This window comes from Protopterus annectens, chromosome 11.part0 (assembly GCF_019279795.1).
Source record: "Protopterus annectens isolate FY-2018-M chromosome 11.part0, PAN1.0, whole genome shotgun sequence".
Taxonomy (NCBI): domain Eukaryota; kingdom Metazoa; phylum Chordata; order Ceratodontiformes; family Protopteridae; genus Protopterus; species Protopterus annectens.
Genome location: NC_056745.1, coordinates 1,374,200,426 through 1,374,225,457, shown reverse-complemented (window position 1 = coordinate 1,374,225,457; position 25,032 = coordinate 1,374,200,426). Strand labels below are relative to the sequence as shown.

General features: G+C 40.7%; 1 protein-coding gene across 1 annotated transcript in view; it reads right to left on the bottom strand.

Annotated features, from left to right (window-relative positions):
* Positions 1–25,032, bottom strand: part of LOC122815075 — a 3,014,144-nt gene that overhangs the window by 2,514,567 nt on the left and 474,545 nt on the right. Inside the window, exon 27 of the mRNA XM_044087319.1 lies at positions 6,937–7,011. Within this exon, the coding sequence (XP_043943254.1) occupies positions 6,937–7,011 (75 nt within the window). The remainder of the gene's footprint in view (positions 1–6,936; positions 7,012–25,032) is intronic.

The following is a 25,032-nucleotide window of genomic DNA, read 5'->3' as shown; positions in this document are numbered from 1 at the left end:
TGTCCATATTTCTTGAGAGGTATGCAGGTGATCCTGACAGTAGAAGTCTGGGACTTCTACCACCTGATGTTAGAGTATCAGCAGACTCTGAAGATGATGGTGGCCAAACAGAGGCAGAGTCGATGGGTGCAGATGTTGAATCTGACACTGAGGTTGACATACAGCCATTCCCTGAAATTTAATTGGATACAGCCAGTAGACCTATGCCTATCCATTCCAGTAAGCCTCCAGATATTGGACAGGTGCAGGGTGAAAAGAAAAATCAATCAGGGAAGTGTGGTTACTTTGGCTTCAGTGCCTGTTGACTCTGGTCATAGCCAAAGTTTGGGTGCGGTGCAACGCAGAAGGGTTTTAAGGGGTGTTCAAAAAAGGCCTGCTCTCCATCCTCCACCTGATCCAGGTGTCTCTTCCTGTGCCACTCAGTGTATGTTTAGGGCCATCATGAAGGCACAAGCACGTTCCTATAGGTTCTCCAGAAAAATGCTAAGGGTTGTAGATATAGCACAGGCTGACATGCATGACTGTCTTCACCATGTTGCCTATTCAATGGAGCGGATTAATGGCACATTAGAACAGATGGTGTCTGTGATGGAATATCTGCTGGGAGGGGGAATGGCATCCTTATGGGCACAGGTCAGCTGCATCATCTGCTGTTAGCCAATGTGGCCTTGCCCAATAACGCTCCCATGGTGGCAGTACTTCCACTGCTCCATCACCACATTGGCATAGGTCAGCTGCATCATCTGCTGTTAGCCAATGTGGCCTTGCCCAATCACGCTCTCATGGTGGCAGTACTTCCACTGCTCCATCAGTGGTTGGACAGTCCAACCACTGATGGAGCAGTGGAAGTACTGCTCCTCCAACCACTGATGGAGCAGTACTTCCACTGCTCTATCAGTGGTTGGACTGTCCACACCCAGACATGGCAGGCCATGGGGTCATAGTCCTGGATGTCTTCATGAGGGGAGCATTTCCAGCAGACATCAGTCATGTTCAGGTAGCAGCAGTGCATGTGCCTACAGCGTGAATGTGCATTGCAACTCCTGGCAGAGCCAGTTCTTGTGGTCAGGTATGACAACAATGAACTGCCACCTCTACCATGCATGGCTCACACCTGTCCAATATTCCATGACACAGAGCTAGCACAGAGCTTAACTGTGTTCATGCAGACACTCACAAACCAACTTCACCTGGAGTACCCATACAGACACACACAACAGTTACATGGTTCAGCCGTGAAGCTTTAAACTCATTTTGTCACATTGGCGATTTGTAACTTTATCCAAATGTCTGTCTGCTTCTCTTTCTTACTCACACCCACTCACTGACCTTTTCTGTCAGCCTAGGCTTCCATCCCCCCACACACACACAACACCCTGAGCAAGTGATGATAACTGTGCCATATCCCTGTTTTCTATCTTTTGGATTGAGGGACACATAAGCTATGTGTCTGATCCTCTGGGTGCCTAGCTGAGTTAGTGCTTAACCTATCTGCATTTGTGATGTTGAATTCGTAAGGTACCTTTGACTTACATTGGTGTTAGAATGCTAGACAGCTGATAGCATTAACATTTTCCATCTTTACTGTTAATGAACTTGTTATGGTTGTGAAGTCTGAAACCAAAATGTCTATCATTACTTTCTAACTTCTCTCTTTAATGATTTTTCAGTACAAACGTATGGTTCTAAACTGAGGACATGCAGTGACCATCACTACTTTTGAGTGGTATGACTGTGTGAATCTTTGATGCCTGAGGCCTACTACTTAATAATGGACATATATAAGTCACATAAGTCTCTGCTGTCACATGTTAAGCTTATTTCTGTACAAATCTCCCACCTTTTATTTGCTTACATTACCAAGTAACAACATGCAAGGATATGCCAGTCAATCATATTATTACCCAATACACTAAAGGTTCAACACTTCCTTTATAAATTCAGCAGTTGCAACAGTTTTAGTTCAGGGCTGACTCTGTCTGATGCAAGCAGTACACAGCCAACACATAGGGAGGTAAAGGTTGTGAGAGTTGGCTGGCATCAATGTTACTATATGTATGTGCGTAGGAGGAAGGTTTTAGGGTCTTAGATGATGAGTAAGTGTGCTATGTATTGTCTCTTAGCCAATGCAAGTGCATATTGACCATGCCTATGTCTGCCTATGACCACAGAAGCTGCTGATTCCCCCTCTGACTCCTCACCTGCGAGGGGCTGTGGTGACCTTGCCATTGGTAGTGAGATGTGTGCTTCTTCCCTTGCTGATCCTGCTGAAACTGTTTTGTCAGGATGATGTTGTGTAGCATGGCACATACTATGAATATTTCAGTACATGTACATGGATTGTAGTGCAGGGCTCCACCAGATCTACTTAGGCACCAGAACCATGACATCAGTAGCCCAAACACACTCTCTATGATATTTCTGGTTTGAGTGTGTGCCTCATTATGACATTCTTCAGCAGGTGTGTGTGCATTTCTTATGGGTGTCATCGGCCATAGTTCCAGTGCATAACTTGCATCTCCCAGTAAATGACCCTGTGGGATATCCCCCTAGTGAACATCTGATACAGTTGGGAGGTGTGTCAGATATGTGAGTCGTGGTAACTGCCTGGATTGCCAGCACACACATTCAAGATGATTCCCTTGGCATTACACACTACTTGGCAGTTAATAGAGTGGAAGCCCTTTCTATTAATGTAGAGTCTTCCCTGCTGCCTAGGTGGTGCCTTAATTTCTACATGTGTGCAATCTATGGCATCCAGTACTTCAGGCTAGTGTGCTACAGGGTAGAACTCCTGCATATTTCTGCCCATATACTCAGGAGAATGGGGAAACTATATGTGGTCACTAACATATTGGAGCATAACATTCAGGAATTGATGGAGGATCCTGGGGGTCTATATTATAAGATCAACAGCTGAAAACATCAAACAACATATGGTCGATGTCTTCAAACGTCGACCTTATAAAAAGACAAAAAAAGAAGAAGAAAGTACCCTAACGGGTTTAAAAAGGGGGGCACCCCCCCCTACACCCCACACACTCCCTGCTACTTAAATATACCAACTCCGAGACCGCACTACATTGCAGTAAACTGAAATCTCCCCTTATGGAGATTTCCATTTACATGCTCGAGATTCTGAGCATTCAATATTCTCGTGTCGACAATGTCAGATTCGACATTGTCGGCTTTTGAGAATATAATATAGACCCTATCCTGGATGCTGATGCCTGTGACACCCCCAGCATGACCCTGTTGGTCTCTGAAAAGTACCTGTAGCTAAAATTCTAAGTGCTACACATACCTTTTTCTCCATTGTGATGGGTTCCCCTTGGTTTGCTCTGCCTCTGAGGTGAGGATGACAGAGGTTGCAGAGTTCCTGTTGTGTGTCTGTATCCACCCTGTAGCGCTCTACAATTTCCATGTTATTTAGATTGTGATAAGTTACCCGGGGTCAGAAAACTTTTCTCCTTCTTGGCCTTGGACTATTAGCAGCAGCAGCAGCATAGACTTCAGCCTGTTGCACATACACATGAATTAAAGCAACAGCAACTCCTAACATTGTTTCTGTGTAGACTCCTTTCCATGGCTGTATTCCAATAGGCTTTGGAATTCACAGGGAAAGTCAGCACTGAGTCTGCATGGTTGCTTAATAGCTTGTTGAATAGCTCCTTCATCTTGGATTGGTTAATTAGGATACAATTCAGCTGCTTATGCTGTAATGAGCATTCCACAATGTTTACCTTGTTTGTGTGTGTGGCTGTGCACGGATCTACACACCATGTAGAGGCGCTTACTGAATCTAAACCAGTGTACTACCACATGCACATCATGCAGCGATGTGTACATGGTGTAAACGGACTGTGTAGGCTTTACTGAATCTGGCCATAAATGTATAACATTTAGAGTAATACAGTGTAAGGTGTAATGCATATAGTCCTGTGGAAAGATGTTTTTTACTCAAGTACTGAACACTGTAAACAAGAAGTTTTTAAGAAAATGTGAGCTGAAACAGGTATTTATTTAATGTAAAGACGGGAGGAAGATATAAGCTGTATGGTCTATTCATGTAACATTATTGTGTGCATAGTGCATTTTTTTCTCTTTTTGATAAAAGCTGACAGAAAACTTGTTGTTTTTGGAAGTTGGAGGAAGGGTGTTTTACACATGGTGAAAAGATTTTTCCAAAAGTTGGGGCACCACAGAAAATATTGTTTTGTCAGATTCAAACAAGAAAGTCTAACATGACTTGAAAGGTGTTTTTAACAAATCCAAAAAGGTCTCTCAGTCACAACACACACACACACACACACACACACACACACACACACACACACACACACACACATGTAAGTCTATATACATGCATCCATCCACAACCCCTTTTTCTGATTTTTGCACATGAGGTCAGGATGCCACTTCACCATTGACAATCATCTACAGCCAAGGTTTACACTGAATGGCCTTGCTGTTGTAGCTCTTCCAACACCACACATTTGCACACACACTTACACCTATGACCAATTTAGAGTGCCCAATCCACCTGCTGCAGGTCTGTGGAATGTGAGAAGAAACCAGAGTGCCAGGAAAAGACCCACACAAACACAAGGACATGCAGACTCCTCCCAAAAGGAGTCTTGCTGTGAGGTGACAATATTACCTGCTATGCCACTCTCCCACCTCTCTCTCTCTGTATATATATATATATATATATATATATATATATATATATGCGTGTGTGTGTGTAGATAGATATATGTATATATGGTTACACTTCAAAACATCTAAAACTCATAACATCTAAATTCAAAACATCAAGAGCACAGAATCTAAAACCCAAAACATCTAAAACTCATAACACCAAATTTCATAACATCGAAAATGTATAATATGGAATGGTGTATCATGAAACGTGTAAATGTCATAATTTAATCTGTTATCCTTGTGGTATCAGCATGAGATGTTATAGTTTTTATTTATATAGCTTTTGTTCATATAGTGTAGGAATTTATACTATTTATATAGTGTTTATTTTGCCACTCTGTATGTGATTTTTAGGCCATACAGGTAAGTGATATAGACATTATGTGTACATTCGTTATGATGATCATGATACACTGAGGTTAGGAAATTAACATTTTTTCCACTGTAGTGCGATCTTGGAGTTGGTATATTTAATTAAGGGGAGTGTGGGGGGCAGAGCCCTCCTGATGGGGTTGCAGGGGGTGCTTGCCCCCTGCAGAAATGTAGTAGGAAAGTGTGTTTGTTAGTTAGGTGTTGTTGTAGGTGGAGGTGATATTATTTACATGTATAATGTTGTTTTCAGTGTTATGAAGCACACTTTCAATGTTCTGAGTTTTCAATGTTTTGGGTTTTCAGTGTTTTGAATTTTTGATATTATAGTCTCAATGTTATAAAATTCAACGTTATGAAATTTCAGTGTTATGAAGAAGAACCATATATATATATAGAGAGAGAGAGAGAGAGCAAGAGAGAGATGTGTGTGTGTGTGTGTGTGTGTGTGTGTGTGTGTGTGTGTGTGTGTGTGTGTGTGTGTGTGTGTAGTTAGATAGATAGATATATGTATATAGGTATGTCTATATCTGTATGTATAACTCTATAGATATATAGATATACACACATTATTGGTGGGAGGTTGGCATACTGGTTAAGATGTTTACCTTACAGACACCAAGTGCAAGGTTTGATTCTCACATGGTGGTAATTGGGTAGGCTTGAAATGTCCCACAAGGGCAGTTAGCCTCTTACTAGTCTATGAACCTATGTCCATGCTGCATCTACCAGCTACTGTAACCCCCTGGACTTTCTAAAAATTTAGCTGTGGCCAGTCATGAAACCTATGAGCGTCCTGATGTCTTGGCCATCACCATTCTGTTGGCTTTTTTCATTATGCCCTACTTATTATTACCCACTATGTGGTACTTTGGTGATGTTTGAGGGGTGGGCATGCAATGCATACAAGTGTCATATTGCCCCACCTCAGTGGTGGCTCATCTATGGGCTCAGCTATGCCTACTACTGTTAATCCTCCTTGATCTGTGCTCCCCCAAAGCAATGTACCCAGCCTCTACCAGGTGTGACTGCAGGGAATGCCCACTCTCCCCGGATGGGCACACTCATCACTCACCTACCATTGCATCAGTTGCCAGAGCCACTAATCGAAGTCAACCGGGGTATAGTCAGGGCTTTTATTCCTGTATGCCACCAAAGCTGACAACTACATATTTTCCTTTGCTCATATCAGATTAAAAAGTCAGATAAACTTATCAAAAATAACACAGAAGTTATCAACAAAGAGCAAATTCTCCTCCAGTAGCATAGCTGGGTTGGGGCGACAGGAGAAACAGCCCTGGGTGCAAAGTGTTATGGGGCGTGATCAACAGATTCCAATTGCTCTTAAATGTAATACTGGCTTTCAAAAGACAGTGTTGCATTTGTGGTCAAAACTGAGTGTTGTAGCTCTCTATTTGTGTTTTAAACTGTAGCAACTGCTTGGTACATTGTAGCAAAGAGTTTGATAAAGTTTAAAAGAAGAAATGCTTTTTTTAATACAATATGGCTGTAGATGGATGAATTAATGGATGGATGGATGTTAAAGGGGGGTTGGGGACAGGGCACAAAAATGGGACGTGAATGGCTGGGGCAGGAGGGAGGGGGGCATGTTATGCATCTAACCAGCTGGTTGGTGTGCCAGTAGAAGGATCATCCATTTTTTTTACTGGGGAGGTACATAGACCTAACTATAATAAGCAGATCACTTACAGTGAAGTGCTTTTTTTCCACTGGCCCAGGGCACTAATTGAACCAGCTATGCTTCTGCTCTCCTCTGCCACAAATTAAAAAGGAAATTAAGTACAAAACTGAAACCTGTCATACCTATTTCACAAATATAATAAGATTGCAATGTTTACTCACTCTTTCTCCTTTTTCTCCTTTAGCAGAAAATGAAAGTGGGTCAAATCCTCCTTTTATCTTCAGGCCTGTAAATCCCTGTAAAAAACAAAACATATGACAAGTTAATGATTAATAATATTGATAAACATAATAAACATATCGCTGAGTGTTTATTGGCTCCTTGCTCTGGCCAAGTGTCTTCTAAACAGTATGAATACCACTTTGCGTCTCCCCTAAAAGTAGGCCAGATGTCTAAAAGATGACTAAATAACAAAATAAATAAAAATTCATTTCTTTATCCATATTATATTTTAATGATGTAATATAGCACATCATCATACATATATATACGTGTGTGTGTGTGTGTGTGTATGTGTGTGTGTGTGTGTGTGTGTGTGTGTGTGTGTGTGTGTGTGTGTGTGTGCATGCGCACGCGCATTATGTGTGTGCATGTGTGTATTGCAAATAGCCCAAGCCATAAAAGTACACAGCTTTGTTTCAGCAAGCAAAAGCAAAAAAGGTACTTACAGAATTATATACTGTAAATACTAAAGTAATGACTTACAGAATTATACATTAAATGCTGAAGTAATAGCTTACAGAATTATGTACTGTAAATACTGACGTAATGACTTACAGAATTATGTACTGTAAATACTGAAGTAATGACTTACAGAATTACACACTATAAATGCTGAAGTAATAACTTACAGAATTATGTACTATAAATACCGAAGTAATAACTTACAGAATTATATACTGTAAATACTGAAATAATAACTTACAGAATTATATACTGTAAATACTGAAGTAATAATTTACAGAATTATGTACTTTAAATACCGAAGTAATGACTTACAGAATTATGTACTGTAAATACTGAAGTAATGACTTATAGAATTATACACTATAAAAGCTGAAGTAATAACTTACACAATTATGTACTGTAAATACTGAAGCAATGACTTACAGAATTATGTACTGTAAATACTGAAGTAATGACTTACAAAATTATGTACTGTAAATACTGAAGTAATGACTTACAGAATTATACACTATAAATGCTGAAGTAATGACTTACAGAATTATGTACTGTAAATACTGAAATAATGACTTACAGAATTATACACTATAAATGCTGAAGTAATAACTTACAGAATTATATACTATAAATACTGAAGTAATAACTTACAGAATTATATACTGTAAATGCTGAAGTAACTTACAGAATTATGTACTGTAAATACTGAAGTAATAACTTACAGAATTATATACTGTAAACACTGAAGTAATGAGTATGAATTCGCAGGGACTTAAAGAAGCAGTTCTTGAATGATGGATGGGCCTGGTGTGCTAAAGTCTTTGAGATCATGAAGAGTCAGATTCAAATAATGATGAAATTCAACAACAAAACCTCAATTTGCATAGGCAAGATGTTACCACATACAAAATATAAAATTATGCATGGGATGCAAATATTCTGGCACTTTGGCTTTTTATTGATCACATTGTAGTGTGTGATTATGCTCTAATTAGGATTGATATTTTATATATATATATATATATATATATATATATATATAGAGAGAGAGAGAGAGAGATCTATATATATATATATATATATATATATATATATATATGCATCTGTATGTGTGTGTGTGTGTGTGTGTATGTGTGTGTGTGTGTGTGTGTGTGTGTGTGTGTGCGCACGTGTGTGTGTGTGTGTGTGTGTGTGTGTGTGTGTGTGTGTGTGTGTGTGTGTGTGTGTGCATATATATACATATACTATATATATATATATATATATATATATATATATATATATATATATAAAATTCATATGCACATATAAATATATATACATATATTTATTGTCTGGTCGGTTGGTTACTGCCTGTGTATGTCTGCCTTTATAACATACGGGTGCATTTGGTAATGTGAAAGTCCATTCTGTATTGCATCATATCACATAGGTTCATAGGTTCATAGGTTGATACTAGGCTATCTGCCCTAGGGCATTTATAAGCCTAGCTAGAGTGTGTTTGGCTTTTGCCACCCTTTTAGATTAGTTGACTGTGCCTCTGTATAGTAGGTCACAGAAGATAGCCATTTTAAGGTTAGTTTACTGTGCCTCTGTCTAGTAGGGACACAGAAGAGATCCCAGGGGTAAACCTACAATCTCCCATCCACTCGTCAAGATTTCTCTTGAAGAGGGTCATTGAGGGGCCCTGCCTAACATGGATTGGGATTTTGTTCCAGAGTGAGGGGAGCCTCTAGGATATGAATCTGTCCCTCCAGCATGTCCTATTTATTTCTGTGCTAAGGTTTAAGTCCCTGGAGCATGTAGCTCTAAGGGATTTGGATTTCCTGAGGTGGAGCATGTCCATTAATTCTGGTTTGGACATGGTTTTATACATCAGGCACAGATCGCCTCTGAGTAGGCAGTAAGCAACTGAGTAGAGCTGGAGTTTCTTTAGCCTAACTGCGTAGGGCATCTGTTTGAGTCCCTTGATCCTTTTGGTGAGGTACTTTTGGGGTCTTTCCAGTTGCTGCAGGTGTCTGGTAAGGTACATCCCAAATGGGGCATTGTATTCAATTATGGGCCTGATGAGTGATGAGTAGAGGGGCACAATGACCTCTCTTGATCTAGATGTGAACCCTTTCATGATAAGGTGGGCTATATAGAAGGTCTTTCTAACCACTTTGGCAACGTGATTGTCAAAGGAGAGATTGCTATCTACTTGGGTCCCCAAATCCCTAATTGCTTCTTCCGTACTTAATGGATTACCACCTATGTGGTAATTTGTGGGCACTTTGTTTTTCCCAAAGGGGATGACTATGTACTTTTTGGCATTTAGCTTTAGGCCATGGCTCTGGCACCAGTTATCCGTCTCTGTGAGACCCTTTTGGAGGATGCTTGTGTCAGTCGGTGAGTCGATTATGGCACCCAGTTTGCAGTCATCTGCGAACTTGGTCAGCCATAGTCCTCCCGTGTTAGCCTGTACCTCAGAGAAATATATACACAACAAAAGAGGTCCCAGGACAGAGCCTTGTGGGACGCCACTTGTAACTGGTTTAGAGTCTGACATGGCACTTGCAATTCTGACCATGTGGGTTCTATCCCTGAGCCAGTTTGCAACCCATCTTGTGACATAGGGGTTGATATTTAAGCTGGTGAGCTTATTTATGATGCCCGAGTGGGGTATTGTGTCGAAGGCTTTTGCAAGGTCCAGGTAGGCTGTGTGGACTACCTTCCCTTCATCTATGGCCTTGGTGACCGCTTCAAAGAAGTCGACCAGGTTCAAGAGGCAAGATCTGCCCTTAACAAAGCCGAATTGGGTAGGATCCAGTGTTTGGAGGTTCCCAATGTCTTTGTTTATGAGTTCCATGATGATACGCTCCATAGCTTTGCAGACCAGGCTAGTCAGGCTTATAGGGCGATAGTTTCCGGGGTCTGTTGTGGCACCACCTTTGTGGAGTGGGACCACTGTTGCTGTACGCCATTCCTTGGGTACATATCCTGTAGTAAGGCTGAGATTGAACAGTGACTTTATGTGAGGGTTCATTTCTTCTTGGAGCTCGTGTAATACGCAGCCCGGGACACCGTCCAGTCCCATTGATGCTGTGTTTTTGCTTTGGAGAGGGCAGCTCTCACCTGTGCATCTGTGATGTCAGGGAGGCTACACTCTGTTGGGATAGACATTTGCTCTTTTGGGGGGGGAGAAGTTTGCACTGAACCTGTCTGCCAGGATGTTGGCAATGTCTGTGGGTTCAGTGTATTTTTTGCCATTTTGCACTAACTCAGAGCATATCTGGGAGTTGCCACCCAGGTTCCTAACATAACTAAAGAAGGTCTTGTGATTATCTTTAGCATCTTGTGCAATTTTTCTTTCGAAGCTGGCCTTAGATAATTTTATGAGGGATCGTAGTTTCTTGCTAGTACTGATCAGAGATGCCTTCCCTTTTTGGGATTTTGCTCTATCATGTAGTAGCTTCCTCCTTCTGTTGTATAGCTTATTTATGGCTGGGGTCCACCAGACAGGTCTCCTGCCTTTGGAGGAGTGAGTCATTCCTGTAGGTGTCCATAGAATGCATTTGTAAAGGATTCTGCGGTTTGGGCCATATTTTCCACTGGTCCAGGGGCTTTGAAGGATTCCACCTCAGTTTTGAGAAGTGTGAAGTTTGCTTTTGAGAAGTTCTTCACCGTGGTTTCCTTGGCTGGGGGTGGGGATGGGATATGGATGTCCAGTGAGATTAATTTATGGTCAGATCTTACCAATGAGGGGTATACCTCTGGTATGAAACATAGAGTCCCCATGTTGGTGATGATCAGGTCCAATATGTTTTCCCCTCTTGTGGGAGTGGTGACCAGTTGTTCCATAGCATTTGAGTTTATAAATTCTAGGAACCATTGGGCGAGGGTGTTGCGGCTTGAGTAGTGCTCCCAGTCTATGTTTGGGTACTTGAAGTCACCCAATATGATGGTGTTTGGAGAGACCTTCATATTCTCCAGTGTTCTCAGGAAAGCTGAGTGGGGTTCCTGAATTTGGGAGGGTGGTCTGTAGCAGGCTACAAACTGAAAGGCAGTTTTGCTCACTGTTAGTTGAACATGGATGGTCTCCGATGCTTCGTGCAGTGCCACTAACCTGGAGGTGTGGGTATCTTTGATGAATATCGATACTCCCCCTCCTTTTGTGGTTCAGTCTGAGTTTTGGGGCCGAAAAGCATGGTATGAGGTATAACCTGGTAGTGCTGGGGTGCTCTCGGGAGCCTAGAACCAGGTTTCTGTTACTGCACAGATATCAATATTCTCCATATTGAGTAGAGCCTCGAGTGAGTGCATCTTGAGGTTTAGACTTCTGGCGTTGAGCAGCATTACCCTTAGTTTCTTTTTCCCTGTGTTGTCTATGGAGGTGGGTTTGTCTTTTGAGCCTTGCCTAAAAAAGGCACTATGGGGGTGGCAAGAGCCTTAGCCAATATTTGAAAGCCCAGGGGTGTCAGGTGCAAGCTGTCCCTAGCGAAGCAACGTGGCTTGTCGAGCATGCCATCCCAGGCTGACAGACACTGAATCCCCTTTGAATGACATCAATACTTTAGCCAATTGTTAAAATTGATCATTTTGTCTTTATACTGTGGCATCATTCTTGGTGAGGGTAAGATGCTGCTCAAGGTCAGGGTCATACCGGCCTGGGCTACATGGTCAGAGAGCTCCTCTATGTCTCTTTTCATGTAGTCCAGGAAGGTACGTCTCAGGTCATTCACACCAGCATGGACAATGATGGAGTCATATTTGTACTTGCTTTGGAGTGACCTGAGTGCTTGTGTTATGTGGCGGATCCTGGCACCCGACAGGCAGCTTACAGTGACCTTCTCCTTGTTCAGCCTGGTGAGTGGGATGTCAGTGTGTCTGACAATAGAGTCACCTATTACAAGTGTATTAGGAGTGTTATTTAGCCTTAAGGGCTGTGACTGTGTGGCACACTGACTTTGTGAACTATGTGATACATGGGTATTGTTGTGGGGTTGCGGTTGCTTGTATGTCTGCTTTGGAGGTCTCTGCTGCTTGGGCAGATTTTTATGTATTGCCTCCGAGTATGTTTTTGTGTGTTTATGCGGTTGGTTTGCTATTGCGATAGGTCTATGTGAGACTGGATTTCTGGTGTGTGTGGTTAACTTCTCCTCCTGATTGACTGCGCCAGTACTGGGTTGAGAGAGCTCAGCCTCCAGTTTGGCTATATAGTTGCATCTCTCACATATATTTGAGCTTGTTGGGAGGAGGAGGAGAGGGTGGCCTGTGTACATAAGGCAACTGTAACATTGCCTTTAGATTCCCAGATTCACCAGCTGGACTGGAGAGTAAACCCAAAACTGACTTTTGGACATGCCAGAATAGTATAAGGAACTACTTTTTGACTGATCAAAAAGGACCAATAGGGAACCAAGTACTTAAAGGGAGTATAAGAGGGTGTAGTGCTTTAGTTTATTAGTGCTTACTTATAAGATTGCTTATACGAGCAACTGCAGGGCTTTAGAATGAAAATAGAGTGCTTACTTTGAGATTTAGAACAGTTCTAAGAGAAAAAGTGAAGAGCAGACTTTGTGGAGCCGGGAATAGTTTAAACCCGTTTAAGCGGCACTGCCCGATGCTGCTCTATGCGCAAAATCGTGCAAAAACGCACAAATGCGGGTTTTAAAGCAGGGAAACTGAAAGAGATAGGAACTGACCCAAAATGGCCAATAAGCTACTAGTTTCTGGGCTGAGACCACTCCTCCAGGGACAGATAGGCTGCTCAAAGCTCCCCACTCTCACAGGTGAACAGAGAAGCTTCCTCCTATCCAAGTAAGGATATGGGCAACACAGGAAACAATACCACAGTCCAGAATTCAGCAAAGCCTGAAATCTGGACTAATCTAGTTCAGCAAAGGTGGGAAAAGGGAATATTTTTTTTTTCAGGAAACAGCAGAAAAACACACAGAAAACACTGTAAATGCTATAAACAGGCTAGCGCACTTTAGTGTGTAGCCTACAACAGTTATACAATACAAAAATAACTTAAATTGATATAAAACAAGTGCAAAAACTGTAAAAAGCAGAAGGCAAATGCAATTTAAACTTTTTAAAGCACAGATCAGTTAGAAATTCGCTTTTTAGACAGGAAAAGGCAGTCGGAGCAAAAAAACAGAGAAAAAATACTTAAATCTGGAAAAGTCTCTCTTGGGTCTCTCTGTTGCCTGTATCACTCTGCAGGACACCACGAGGAGCTGTGCGGTGTTGTATACTGGCGCAAAACCGTGCAAATGCGGGTTTTAAAGCAGGGAAACTGAAAGAGATAGGAATTGACCCAAAATGGCCAATAAGCTACTAGTTTCAGAGCTGAGACCACTCCTCCTGGGATAGATAGACTGCTCAAAGCTCCCCACTCTCACTGGTGAACAGAGAAGCTTCCTTCTATCCACGTAAGGATATGGGCAACACAGGAAACTATACCACAGTCCAGAATTCAGCAAAACCTGAAATGTGGACTAATCTAGTTCAGCAAAGGCGGGGAAAAAAGAATATATATATATTTTTTTGTTTTTTTGTTTTTTTCAGGAAACAGCAGAAAAACACACAGAAACACTGTAAATGCTGTAAACAGGCTAGCGCACTTTAGTGTGTAGCCTACAACAGTTATACAATACAAAAACTACTTAAATTGATATAAAACAAGTGCAAAAACTGTAAAAAGCAGAAGCAAATGCAATTTAAACTTTTTAAAGCACAGATCAGTTAGAAATTCGCTTTTTAGACAGGAAAAGGCAGTCGGAGCAAAAAAACAGAGGAAAAAAATACTTAAATCTGGAAAAGTCTCTCTTGGGTCTCTCTGTTGCCTGTATCACTCTGCAGGACACCACGAGGAGCTGTGCGGAGTTGTATACAATTACAAACTTTTTAAATCACAGATTCGCTAAAAAAACTGGGGTTTTAGGCAGAATTAGTTAAGACAGCAAGGAAAGCACAAAAGTGATACTTAATCACTCCAAAGTCGCTCTTTTGTCTCTCTGCTGCTGTAGACTCTGCAGAACACCTGGAAGGCACTTGCTGAGCGGAATACAAGCGTAAAAACTGTGCAAATGAGGTTTTTATAGCAGGGAAGTGAAAGAGATAGAAATTAGCCCAAAATGGCCAATAAACGACTAACTTCTGGGCTGAAACCACTCCTCCAGGGACAGATAGGCTGTTCAAAGCTCCCCTCTCTCACAGCTGAACAGAGAAACTTCCTTCTATCCAAGTAAGGTAATGACAACACAGTAACTTGTAACACAGCCCTGGATTCAGCAATAACCTGAAAATTGGACTATACTAGTTCAGAAAGGCGGTAAACAAGTATATAATTGTTTTTTTCAGAAAATAGAGCAGATACAATCAAAATTAGCCCAAAAAGGCCAAATAAACTACTAACTTCTGGGCTGAAACCACTCCTCCAGGGACAGATAGCCTGCTCAAAGCTCCCCTCTCTCACAGGTGAACAGAGAAACGTCCCTCTATCCAAGTAAGGTATGGCAACACAGAAACTTGTAACACAGCCCTGGATTCAGCAATAACATGAAAACTGGACTATACTAGTTCAGAAACGGAGAAACAAGTATATATATATATATATATATATATATATATATATATATGTTTTCCAGAAAATAGAGCAGATACAATCAAAACAACAGTTTACCCAATTAACCAGTTAAAAAGCTTAAAACTGAGCCCTGTTCCAGCAGTCTTCAATCAGACAAGTTCTAACTGCACAGTCCTGCCACTAGGGTACAGAGAAACCTTCTCCAAAAAAGACGGCCTGTATCAGTGCACAAGTTATACAAACAAAGCTAGATCCAGCAGGCCTGAATCTAGTCTATGCTACAGCAAACAAGGCGTACCGATTTCAGAAGGAAACAGTTCAAGTAAGCATGCGCAATAAGCCTTTAACCAGAAATTCCCAGCTCAGAAGGGCAGAATCTACCCTCTCCTCCCACAAGAGTGCAGACCACAAACCTTCTTAATGTAAAATAACTGGCCTGAAGCCCAAGTTCTTAACCCAGAACTAATACACTTTTAGAATAACATACACTGAGCCTTCAATCACCAGTTCCCAACTTAGAAGGATGTACGCTACCTGTCCTGCCACAACAGTGCAGACCAAAAACCTTCTTAATGTAAAACAACTGGTTTGAAGCCCAAGTGCTTAAACCAAGGGCCTTAGAATAACAGTTACAATTTAATCAGGCTACTAACAAGTAGTAATAAAAGCAGCAGAATAAATTTAATTGAGTACTTTTAAGAAGAGGCAAAAGCAAAATAAGGTAATAAAGTAGGAAGAAACACAAATACAGTAAGGCAAATGAAGTGCAATTTTTTTTTTTTGAGATGGAGGAAGCAGAGCAGATTAAGATACTATAGGGGAATGCCCTTCCCAAGTGCTCTCTCTGTACACCGCAGAGGAGATGGGACTGGTAGGAGTATCCAAAATCAAAATATGATCTCACTGTACTCAGTTGAGTGAGCAAATGAGATGGGTCCAGGAGGAGTGTGCAAAAAGAGATTTACAGCAGGGGCGGTCAATTCCAAAGCCACCAAGATTAACACCACAACTAGAAACAAGGAGAGGGGTGGGGAATTAACTGCAGAGAGACAGAGACACAGTATTTAGTGAATCAAAGACACACAATATTTACTGACTCAAATCTTAAATAAGTGCAGAAACAATATACTTAAATCAGCTTGTGTCCAGTTGATATATGCAGACAAGTCTCAGTAGCCAGCAACTCGATTTAAAATGATGACATGAATTAAATGGCAATGTGTTAGTAAATGTTATTAAAATACGTAGATTGTAGAAAAGGTGAGATTAGAAAATGAGCGCTGCTGTTTACAGACTGCATGTATCTCTGATATTATTCTGATGCATTATGACACATCAGGCAAAAAAAATAATAATACTTTGGTGCAAAAAAACGCTAATCGATCACGCATGATCAAAAAAGTAAACCAAATAGTTTCATTTTCTGATTGGTCAACAAAATCCTACCACTAAATTCAGACATACTTTCTCTAAAGAGTGGTGGTGTTATGGAAAGGGAAAGTACAGGGTTGGGGTTAGGTGCAGGAGTATTGCTAGCATGCATTAGTAAGGTAAAGCAGGTTGAGGATACATACATGAAGTGATGACACTGATGAAATGTTACACTTGACTCCTTATCAGAAATGTGAAACCTAAAACTGTGATTGCTACAACTCTGGAAAATAAAATGCAGTTGCAAAACCAATCCACTGAATGTTGAAATATCAGCACCCCCTGCGCCCCTGATGTGGGGACACTCCTGCTGCTTATAAATGCTAATTCAAGTGTAGCTTGACAACTAACCAATTTGACCTATCATCCTGCCCTCTTTTACAAACATAGTTAGAAGGCAGTGCACATTTCAGGTAAGGAGGGCTGGCTTGCCTATTGTCCGTCTAGGCAGTTGACAATGGCTATGATCAGGTAGATCTGAAGGTGTACAGACTAGGGCAGAAAGGGGCAAGCAAATAACCAGGACTACATAAGGAGGGTCTAAAGTCATTTGTCCCTCTCTTGTTACAGAACATAAACAGAGCAACAATTTTGTCAAGCTGACCAAGCTAATGGAGGATTTAAAGGTAAGTCCTTGAGGTCCAAGGCAAGGTTTGTTTATTGTGCAAGATTTACTATATTGTTTTATAACTAGAGTGTTACAGGCATGCTACAATTCAATTATTTGCTGATTGGTGACTCACTGAAATAGTGGTTTAAACATTTTTTGAGTGTGTATGAAGCAGCACATAATAATAAACACAGATCCTTCTTTATTGGGTTGGTTCCTTTATGACATATAGGGCTGGCTAACGTGAGTTCTCTGATTTAAAGTGTGTTCATATGTTATGTACATATGCTATGTTTAAACTTCTAACATGCCAAAGAGAAGGAAAGGAGGGAAGGCCCAGTTTATGTGTGATGGCTTATAGTTTGCTGTAGAAGTTTATGTTGTGTCCATTTACTCAGTGTCATCTGCCACAATGCATTTTACTCTGAAATGATCGATTAGCAAACTTCAAATCCCCTCCAATCTCAGTGAACTCTACTGAATATGCAGAAACATGCACCACCACATTATAACAGCATGTAAACAGCTGCACAGAAGTTGTATCCCACAGGAACAAGTGCTGGGCAAACCCCAAAAACAAACCCACATGGTGGAACTATAACATCAATGAGCTTTACAATAAAAGGAAAATAATTTTGACCACAAGTATGAAGAGTAATTCCCAGAATGTTACAGCCCTTGTCACTGAAATAAGCAAACAAATCTGGAGCTTCATAAAATCCACCAAAGCCAAGTCTGAGGCTAAAATAGCTACCTAAACCAAAGGCAATCACAAGACACTGTAGTTATGTCCATAATCTCAAAGCAATGCTTTTCATGAACAATTTTACCTACAATGAGGCTGACGATATACTGAACATAATGGCTGATACATTTAACTCTAACTTTACCTCTCCCCCCACCCCTGTCTGTTCCTAGGACATACTTGAAGCTGGCTCACCTCCAGCTATTTCACAAGACCAAGTCCTAAAAATGCAATCAAAAGTGAAAAATACTGCATTGATGGGCCTGATAATATTTTATTTATTTAACATTTGTTGACTGGGAAAATCCAACTGGGACAGAGCCTGTTTTCAGTGGAGGCCTGGGGAGAAACACTCCAGATGCATGTCTTTGAATTGTGGGAGGAAACCAGAGTGCCCGGAGGAAACCCATGTGAATGCAGGGAGGACATGCAAAGCCCACATAGAAGGCACCCCAGCTGAGAATCGAACTGGAGAGCCTCTTGCATGTTAACTGCTGCACCACTGTGCCACCCACTGTATACATCTTAAATAGCATAAAGAATGATTTAGCCTTACCCCCAAACAACACTTGTTAATCTCAGGTTTATATTATATGCACGAAAACTGAATCGCGCAAACACGTATTGAGAGACACGTAAAGGGCAAAAGCCCAAAACATCGAATCCCAAACACAACAAAACCAACAATCAAATTCTGTCACTAATTGTTGTATGCAGGAGGCAAGTCTCCCTGCACCCCCCCATACCCCCCCTACTTAAATATACCAACTCCAAGATCCCACTCCATTGAAGCAAAGGGAAGAATTCCCTAAGGCGGCCTCTGTTCATACCTTCGATATTTTGAATATTCGCTCTTTATGTGTTGCTCAGTACATGTTCGTGTGATTCAGTTTTCGTGCATATAATATGTACCTGTTAATCTCAGCCTCCATACAGATTTTATACCAAGTGAATGGAGAACAGCTGCAGTCATTTCCTTACCTTACATAGATGCAGACAATTATAAATCCATAAGTTTAACATAAGTTTAACAAGCCTCATATGCAGAACCATGGAAAGACTTATCTTGGAGCTAATCAGTCAGGAAATAGGGAACCTCCAAACACTGCTCCTGTCTCAGTTTGGATTTGTCAAGGGCAGGTCATGCTTACTCGATCTGGTGGATTTTTTTTTTTTTTTTTTTTTTTTTTTTTTATGAAAAGGCTACCAAAGAAATGGATAAAGGCAAAATGGTACATACTGCATACCTTGACCTGGCCATAGCTTTTGACAAAATTCCCACTCAGGCATAACAGAAAAGCTGCATATACTGGGAATAAACCCCAATGTCACCCACTAGATTGCCAAATGGTTCATAGATAGGATGCAGGAAATCAAAATAGGGGAAGTTACTTCCATAAAGAGACCAGTCACCAATGGAGTCCCCAGGGTTCTGTACTGTGGCCTCACCTGTTTGACGTCTACTTTAATGAAATAAAAAACAATACCAAAGGGCTCTGGCTGACTAAGTTTGCAGATGACTGCACTAATTGAATCTCCAAATGACTTAGCCATCCTGCAGGAATGTTTGTCCCAAAGAAATAACTGTTGCCAAACTCATAGACTGAAACTAAATGCCAAGAAATACATTATTGTATCCTTTGGGAAGTCATCTACTGCAGGGAACTACCACATTGACAATATTCTCCTAAGAGTTGACCCATTTGTTCAGGATTTGAGAACTTATGTGGGCAGTGACCTAACTTTTGACTAACATGTGTCTATTGCGGTAAGAAAGTCCTTCTATGTTGCTCAGCTTACAAACAAAGGGATTGTCTCTAGATCTAGGGATGTCATAGTCTCCCTTCACTCAGGCCTCATTTGGACAATCATTGAATATAATGCCCCCCTTGGCATGTATCTGTCCAGACACATGGAACAACTAGAACACCCACAGAGATACCTTACTAAAAGTATACAAAACCTAAACAACATGTCTTACATGGACCAGCTCAAAGCATTGTCACTATACTCAGACTGCTAAGATGTGACCTCTGTGTGGTATATAAGGCATCCTTCATCCTAGTACTGATGGATTTATTGTACATCAGAAAGTCAAATGGCATTAGAAATATTTGGTGTAGAGATCTCAACCTCTTCTGCAAAATCAACAGAACAGTTTGGAGGAACAGGTATTTATCTCACAGAGGATACCACTGCTCAGGAACAGACTCCCCATCCACATAAAACAAAGTTCATCTCTGTCCATATTCAAGCACAACTCAGATCTATGGATGGGAAACAGAAAATTTCCCCATGACTGTCCCTTGCACTACTAATGGACAGGGGCAGCTACTAAGCCCTTTACCTCAAGCATGGGTCTCCTCAAATTATCTGTGGTATGAGCCCAGTTATTCCATTGGGGTAATATGTAATTATCAACCATGGAATGGGTAAAGCCAGTCTTTATCTAAATGGGATAGGTTACTTCAAGCAAAGAAAGGGAAACTGGTTAGGCTTAAAAGGTCTTACAAGGGCAGCTAGCCTAGTACTTACCTATGAACATACAAACCTATTTTAGTAAAAAAAATACTATGAGAAGAGTACAAGCTGCTATTATATCTCTAGTAATACTGTAGGGTAGAAGGAGAAGGTCTTGTATTCTGTTTTGTTGGAAGGCAGGACTAGGTTAAGTAGGATCACATCTCTCAACTATCCCATTTTTGCTGGAAAATACAGATTTTTTTCTTAAGATAAAATGGTGCCACAAATTTCCATGTGGCCACTTTATATCATGATTTTTTTTAACATTTGTTTTCCCCTCACCTGGGACATCTCATCAAGTCACACCATTCGTCTTGATATTAAAAGTGTTTACATCACTTGAGCCATAACTGATTGAATGTGATGATGTTGTGAGACAAGAGGAATGGTTAGAAGTAAAAAGAAGTAATAGCTGCCTCTTTACTTAGGGAGCCATCTGAGCAGAGACTGCATGAACTCCCTATGTCCACGTAAGACTTTCCCATGTGTGCATGCAAGCTTGCATTCCAAGTATAATCTTCCTGTCTTATGCCTATTGAACCACTGGTCTACGATCTGACAGCTGAGTGACACTGACAAAAGTAAAGCAGACAACAGGAGAATAAACGAATCTGCTTGAAAAACTATAGTAATTGTGATGCCCCTATGCTGGCCCATTAATCAATGAGCCTCAATCCTCGCCACTGGTAACACCTAGGGGACATGCACATTGGGAGGATGACAAGTACACACACAGTAAAGTACAATTTCCCTTAAGAGCACACAGAGATCACAGTCAGTCTGGGGCTGGTTTCTCCCTTTCTCTCCAGATCCCCAGTAAGAATTCCCACTGGCACAGCTATATGGTTGAGATCTCAGCTGAGCAGTCAAGCCAAAACCTCCAGCACCCTCTCTGTCCAACCAGTGCTTTGTGTCCTTGCCCAACTAGGTGACAGACACACTTAGTGATTTGATTTATATACAAATACACATACACCTGGGAAAGGCTGGCACAGGTTTACTAGCTATGCCCCTTTCTGCTCACACCTGTGTGTGTGTGTGTGTGTGTGTGTGTGTGTGTGTGTGTGTGTGTGTGTGTGTGTGTGTGTGTGTGTGTGTGTGTGTGTGTGTGTGTGTGTGTGTGTGTGTGTGTGTGTGTGTGTGTGTGTGTGTGTGTGTGTGTGTGTGTGTGTGTGTGTGTGTGTGTACTTGGAGACTTTAGTAGGGAATAGGTCTACAGTTGGTGCTGGGACTGTGTGATGAAGTGCTGCTTTGAAAGGAATGATTGATATTATATTTTCTACTCTTACATAATTCATATACGCAGTACAAATATATTTGTTGGTGACTTTTCAAGGGTGTGTTGTCAATGTAATAGTTACAAGGCTGGTCACGTTTGCCAAAGGATACTACATTTCTTCACATTTAATTTTAGTCCATGGTTTTGACACCAGCAATTTGTTTGGAAAAGGCCCTCTTGCGGACCTCTCAACTGTATCTATATTTGAGGTACATATGTATACCTCTCAACTGTACAGATTTTTGCCTCATATTTTTGGTCTGTTTGTCATAAAATTATGGTTTTCTGGAAATGCAGTGGTAAATCATTGATGGTTGAAGTTAGAAAATAATGACAGATGTTTGAGTTTCAGACTTCATACCCTTCAGAAAAATTCATGCAAATACAAAATCTGTTATTCTATCAACTTTCTAAGTTTGTAAGAGCAATATTTTAAAAGTGTCTCTATTTTTGTTCCTTTGTCCCCCCATTATTTTTGGCTTTGTCCAGATTTCTTGCTCTAAGATGTTGAGAGGTATGATTTTTCAGTCTCTATTTACCCTTTACATGATGTACCTATTTTTTGAGGTATCCACCTGTTTTCAAGTTTGATTTATTCCTTCACATGATTTTCTCAATCTCGCCACCCATCACATATGATTTTAAAGCTGCTTAGTACACAGGAAACCAGACTACATGATTTAGAGAAAAAGGACTCGCATTTCAAATCTTCCTTTTTCAGTAGCAAAAATATATGACTTTGTGAGGCATATTTCTGTAGTATCTTTTATTAAAATCTTTGGATTTTGCACTCTTCATAATATGCTTATATTTTTGTCATTTACAATGTTTTTAAATTGTGATTCTGCATTGTATCTCATTGAGTTACGTACTATTCTATATTCAGATTGTATGCTACGTAAGTGTCCATATTTTTGGCCTAATGTACCTATTTTTCAAGAGTCTTTGGACATATTTTCAATGTATACAGATTGAGAGGTATGACCTCTTAGGGGATCTTGGTGTCCTCTGGAGAGTTTATGATGGCACCAAGTTTACAGTCATCCACAAACTTAGGCAGCCATAAAGTCTTAGCATTTGATTTGACCACCAAGAAGTAAATGCCAAAGAGTAGTGGTCCAAGGACTGGACCCTGGGATACACTGCTAGTGTCAAGTCTGTAAGACGGTGATGCTGGATTCAATTACTCTGTAATGTGTCCAACTTAAAATGATTAAATATGCAAACATACAGAAGAACCGAAACCATTAGTAAATAAAATAAAAAAGAATGAGAAAGAGAGACACAATATAAGATGCTAAAATAATATTGCACACTTTCTACATTTGTTAACCAGATAAGCCCACAGAACCTAAGCATCTCTTTTCCAAGGTGACCCACAAGCACTGTCTGGTTAAGTAAAATGCTCAGAGTCACATACTAGGTAAATGTAGGTGGAAGGAATATGTATGGAACGTACCCTTGACAACAGGGAGCAGCTCATTAACAGTGTGATGCCCATGCCCTAGCCCAGCAATCAAGGAGCCTCAATCCTCACCAACACCACCAGTGAGGGGCATCTCATATAGGAGGAAAGGATAACAAATACACACAGTAAAGTGCAATTTCCCTTAAGTGCACACAGAGATCACAGTCAGTCTGGGGCTGGTCGCTCCCTTGCTCTCCAGGTCCCCAATAAGACTCCCCACTGGCACAGCTATAGGGTCCAGATCTCAGCCTAGTGGGCAAGTTAAAGCCTCCAGCACCTTCTCTGTCCAACCAGTGCTTCGTGTCCCTGACCAAGTAGCTGACACACACACACACACACACACACACACACACACACACACACACACACACACACACACACACACACACACACTTTGAGAAGAGTTTATATAACCACACAGACACTCCTGGGGAAGGCTGGCACAGGTTCTCCAGCTGTGCCCCTTTTCTGCCCAGTCTAAAAGTTAGTACCACTTGCCACCACCCACTAGTATTTATCAGCTACTCAAAGGCCCTTAAAAGGGTGTCCAATTATTACTGTGCAATATTATTATCCAATTGGTAGTATAGCCCACTGCTAAAGCTATTGAAGTGGCTTTGCACAATTTTACCAAAGGCATACAAGTACTTTAAAGAGCTTCAAGTATCTCTAAAAAAACAGCCACAGTTGAAAGGGTTTAAAAATATTTAGTAAATAGTCAAAACACAAGACAATACTTTTTATTACACAGTGCTAGTCAAGAGTTCAGAGATCAAAGAGAAATACTTAAAATAATTCAGTAGTACAGTTCTGACATCACAGAAAAACACTTAGCCTAATCTTTCTAGTTTCTAGCTATTTCTAAGAGAAGACACACTCTAAGATAACTTACATACAGAACACAAGCAGAGTGCTGATGAGTTGTATGGTCAAGAAAACAATGTTTAATGCTGTCTGATTCTCTCTGTTTTTAAAATCACATTCCTGGTTCACATTACATCATTCTTCACACTTCCCTGGGTTCCCAGGCTAACAGAAACTACATTTGCATTCTTAACATCTCCTTTTGTTGTCTTGTAGCTGGTCAGAAAGTAGAGCAATAAAAATACACTTGCATGTTTAAATCTAGCAATTTAACTCTTGGTTAAAACAATAGAAAGAATGTCTTCATTTACACATTTCGACACCATGTTTAGATCAAAGGATCACAACATGCCTTACTTGGTCAGCTTTCTGCCAGCAGAGTGCACTGTTGTTACATTTTTTTGCAGTTCCACAACTAGCAGCAGTCTTTTCTCATTTAAGAGACAAACCTGTGGCTTATATTAACATGTACAAATGACAGAATTATCTATACAATTCTATCTGGCTAGGCTAGCAGCCATCACAAACAGTTTCAAGTCTTAATCCTCTGCTGTAACTGCCAGACATTTTCAATGTAGGCAGCTCATAGAATGCTATGTCTGAGACAGTGACGTACTGTAGATGGCTATTTTGGTTGCTAAGCAGTAGCTGGTAGGCTTCTTGTATCTGTTGTTTCAACTGTTGCATCAGCTGCTTAATTTGCATCATTCTGATTTTAAATTGGATGTTTTGCTTTTCTAATTCAGTGGCAGTGTGATGAACTTTAATTAGCTACTGAGAGCCTTTGGTCACAAAGTATATCAGTTTTCTTTTTGGGTCCATTTTGGATGACATTTAATGTGACGTATGCCAGAATCACTATGTTGGTTTTCCAGATATCTTATATCATCATGGTCAAAGAGGCAGCCACCCTTTTATGTTTAGGCAGCAAATATGTTATTTACATCCAGTGTGTAGGAGAGATTTCAAGGCTACCTGCTTTGATGTCAAATGAAGCTGCGGGAGTCAGTTGTCATACTGAATGTGCTATTTTGCATGTTTTAAATGTAGTTTATGCCTCAGACATGTAGTACGGGTCTATAT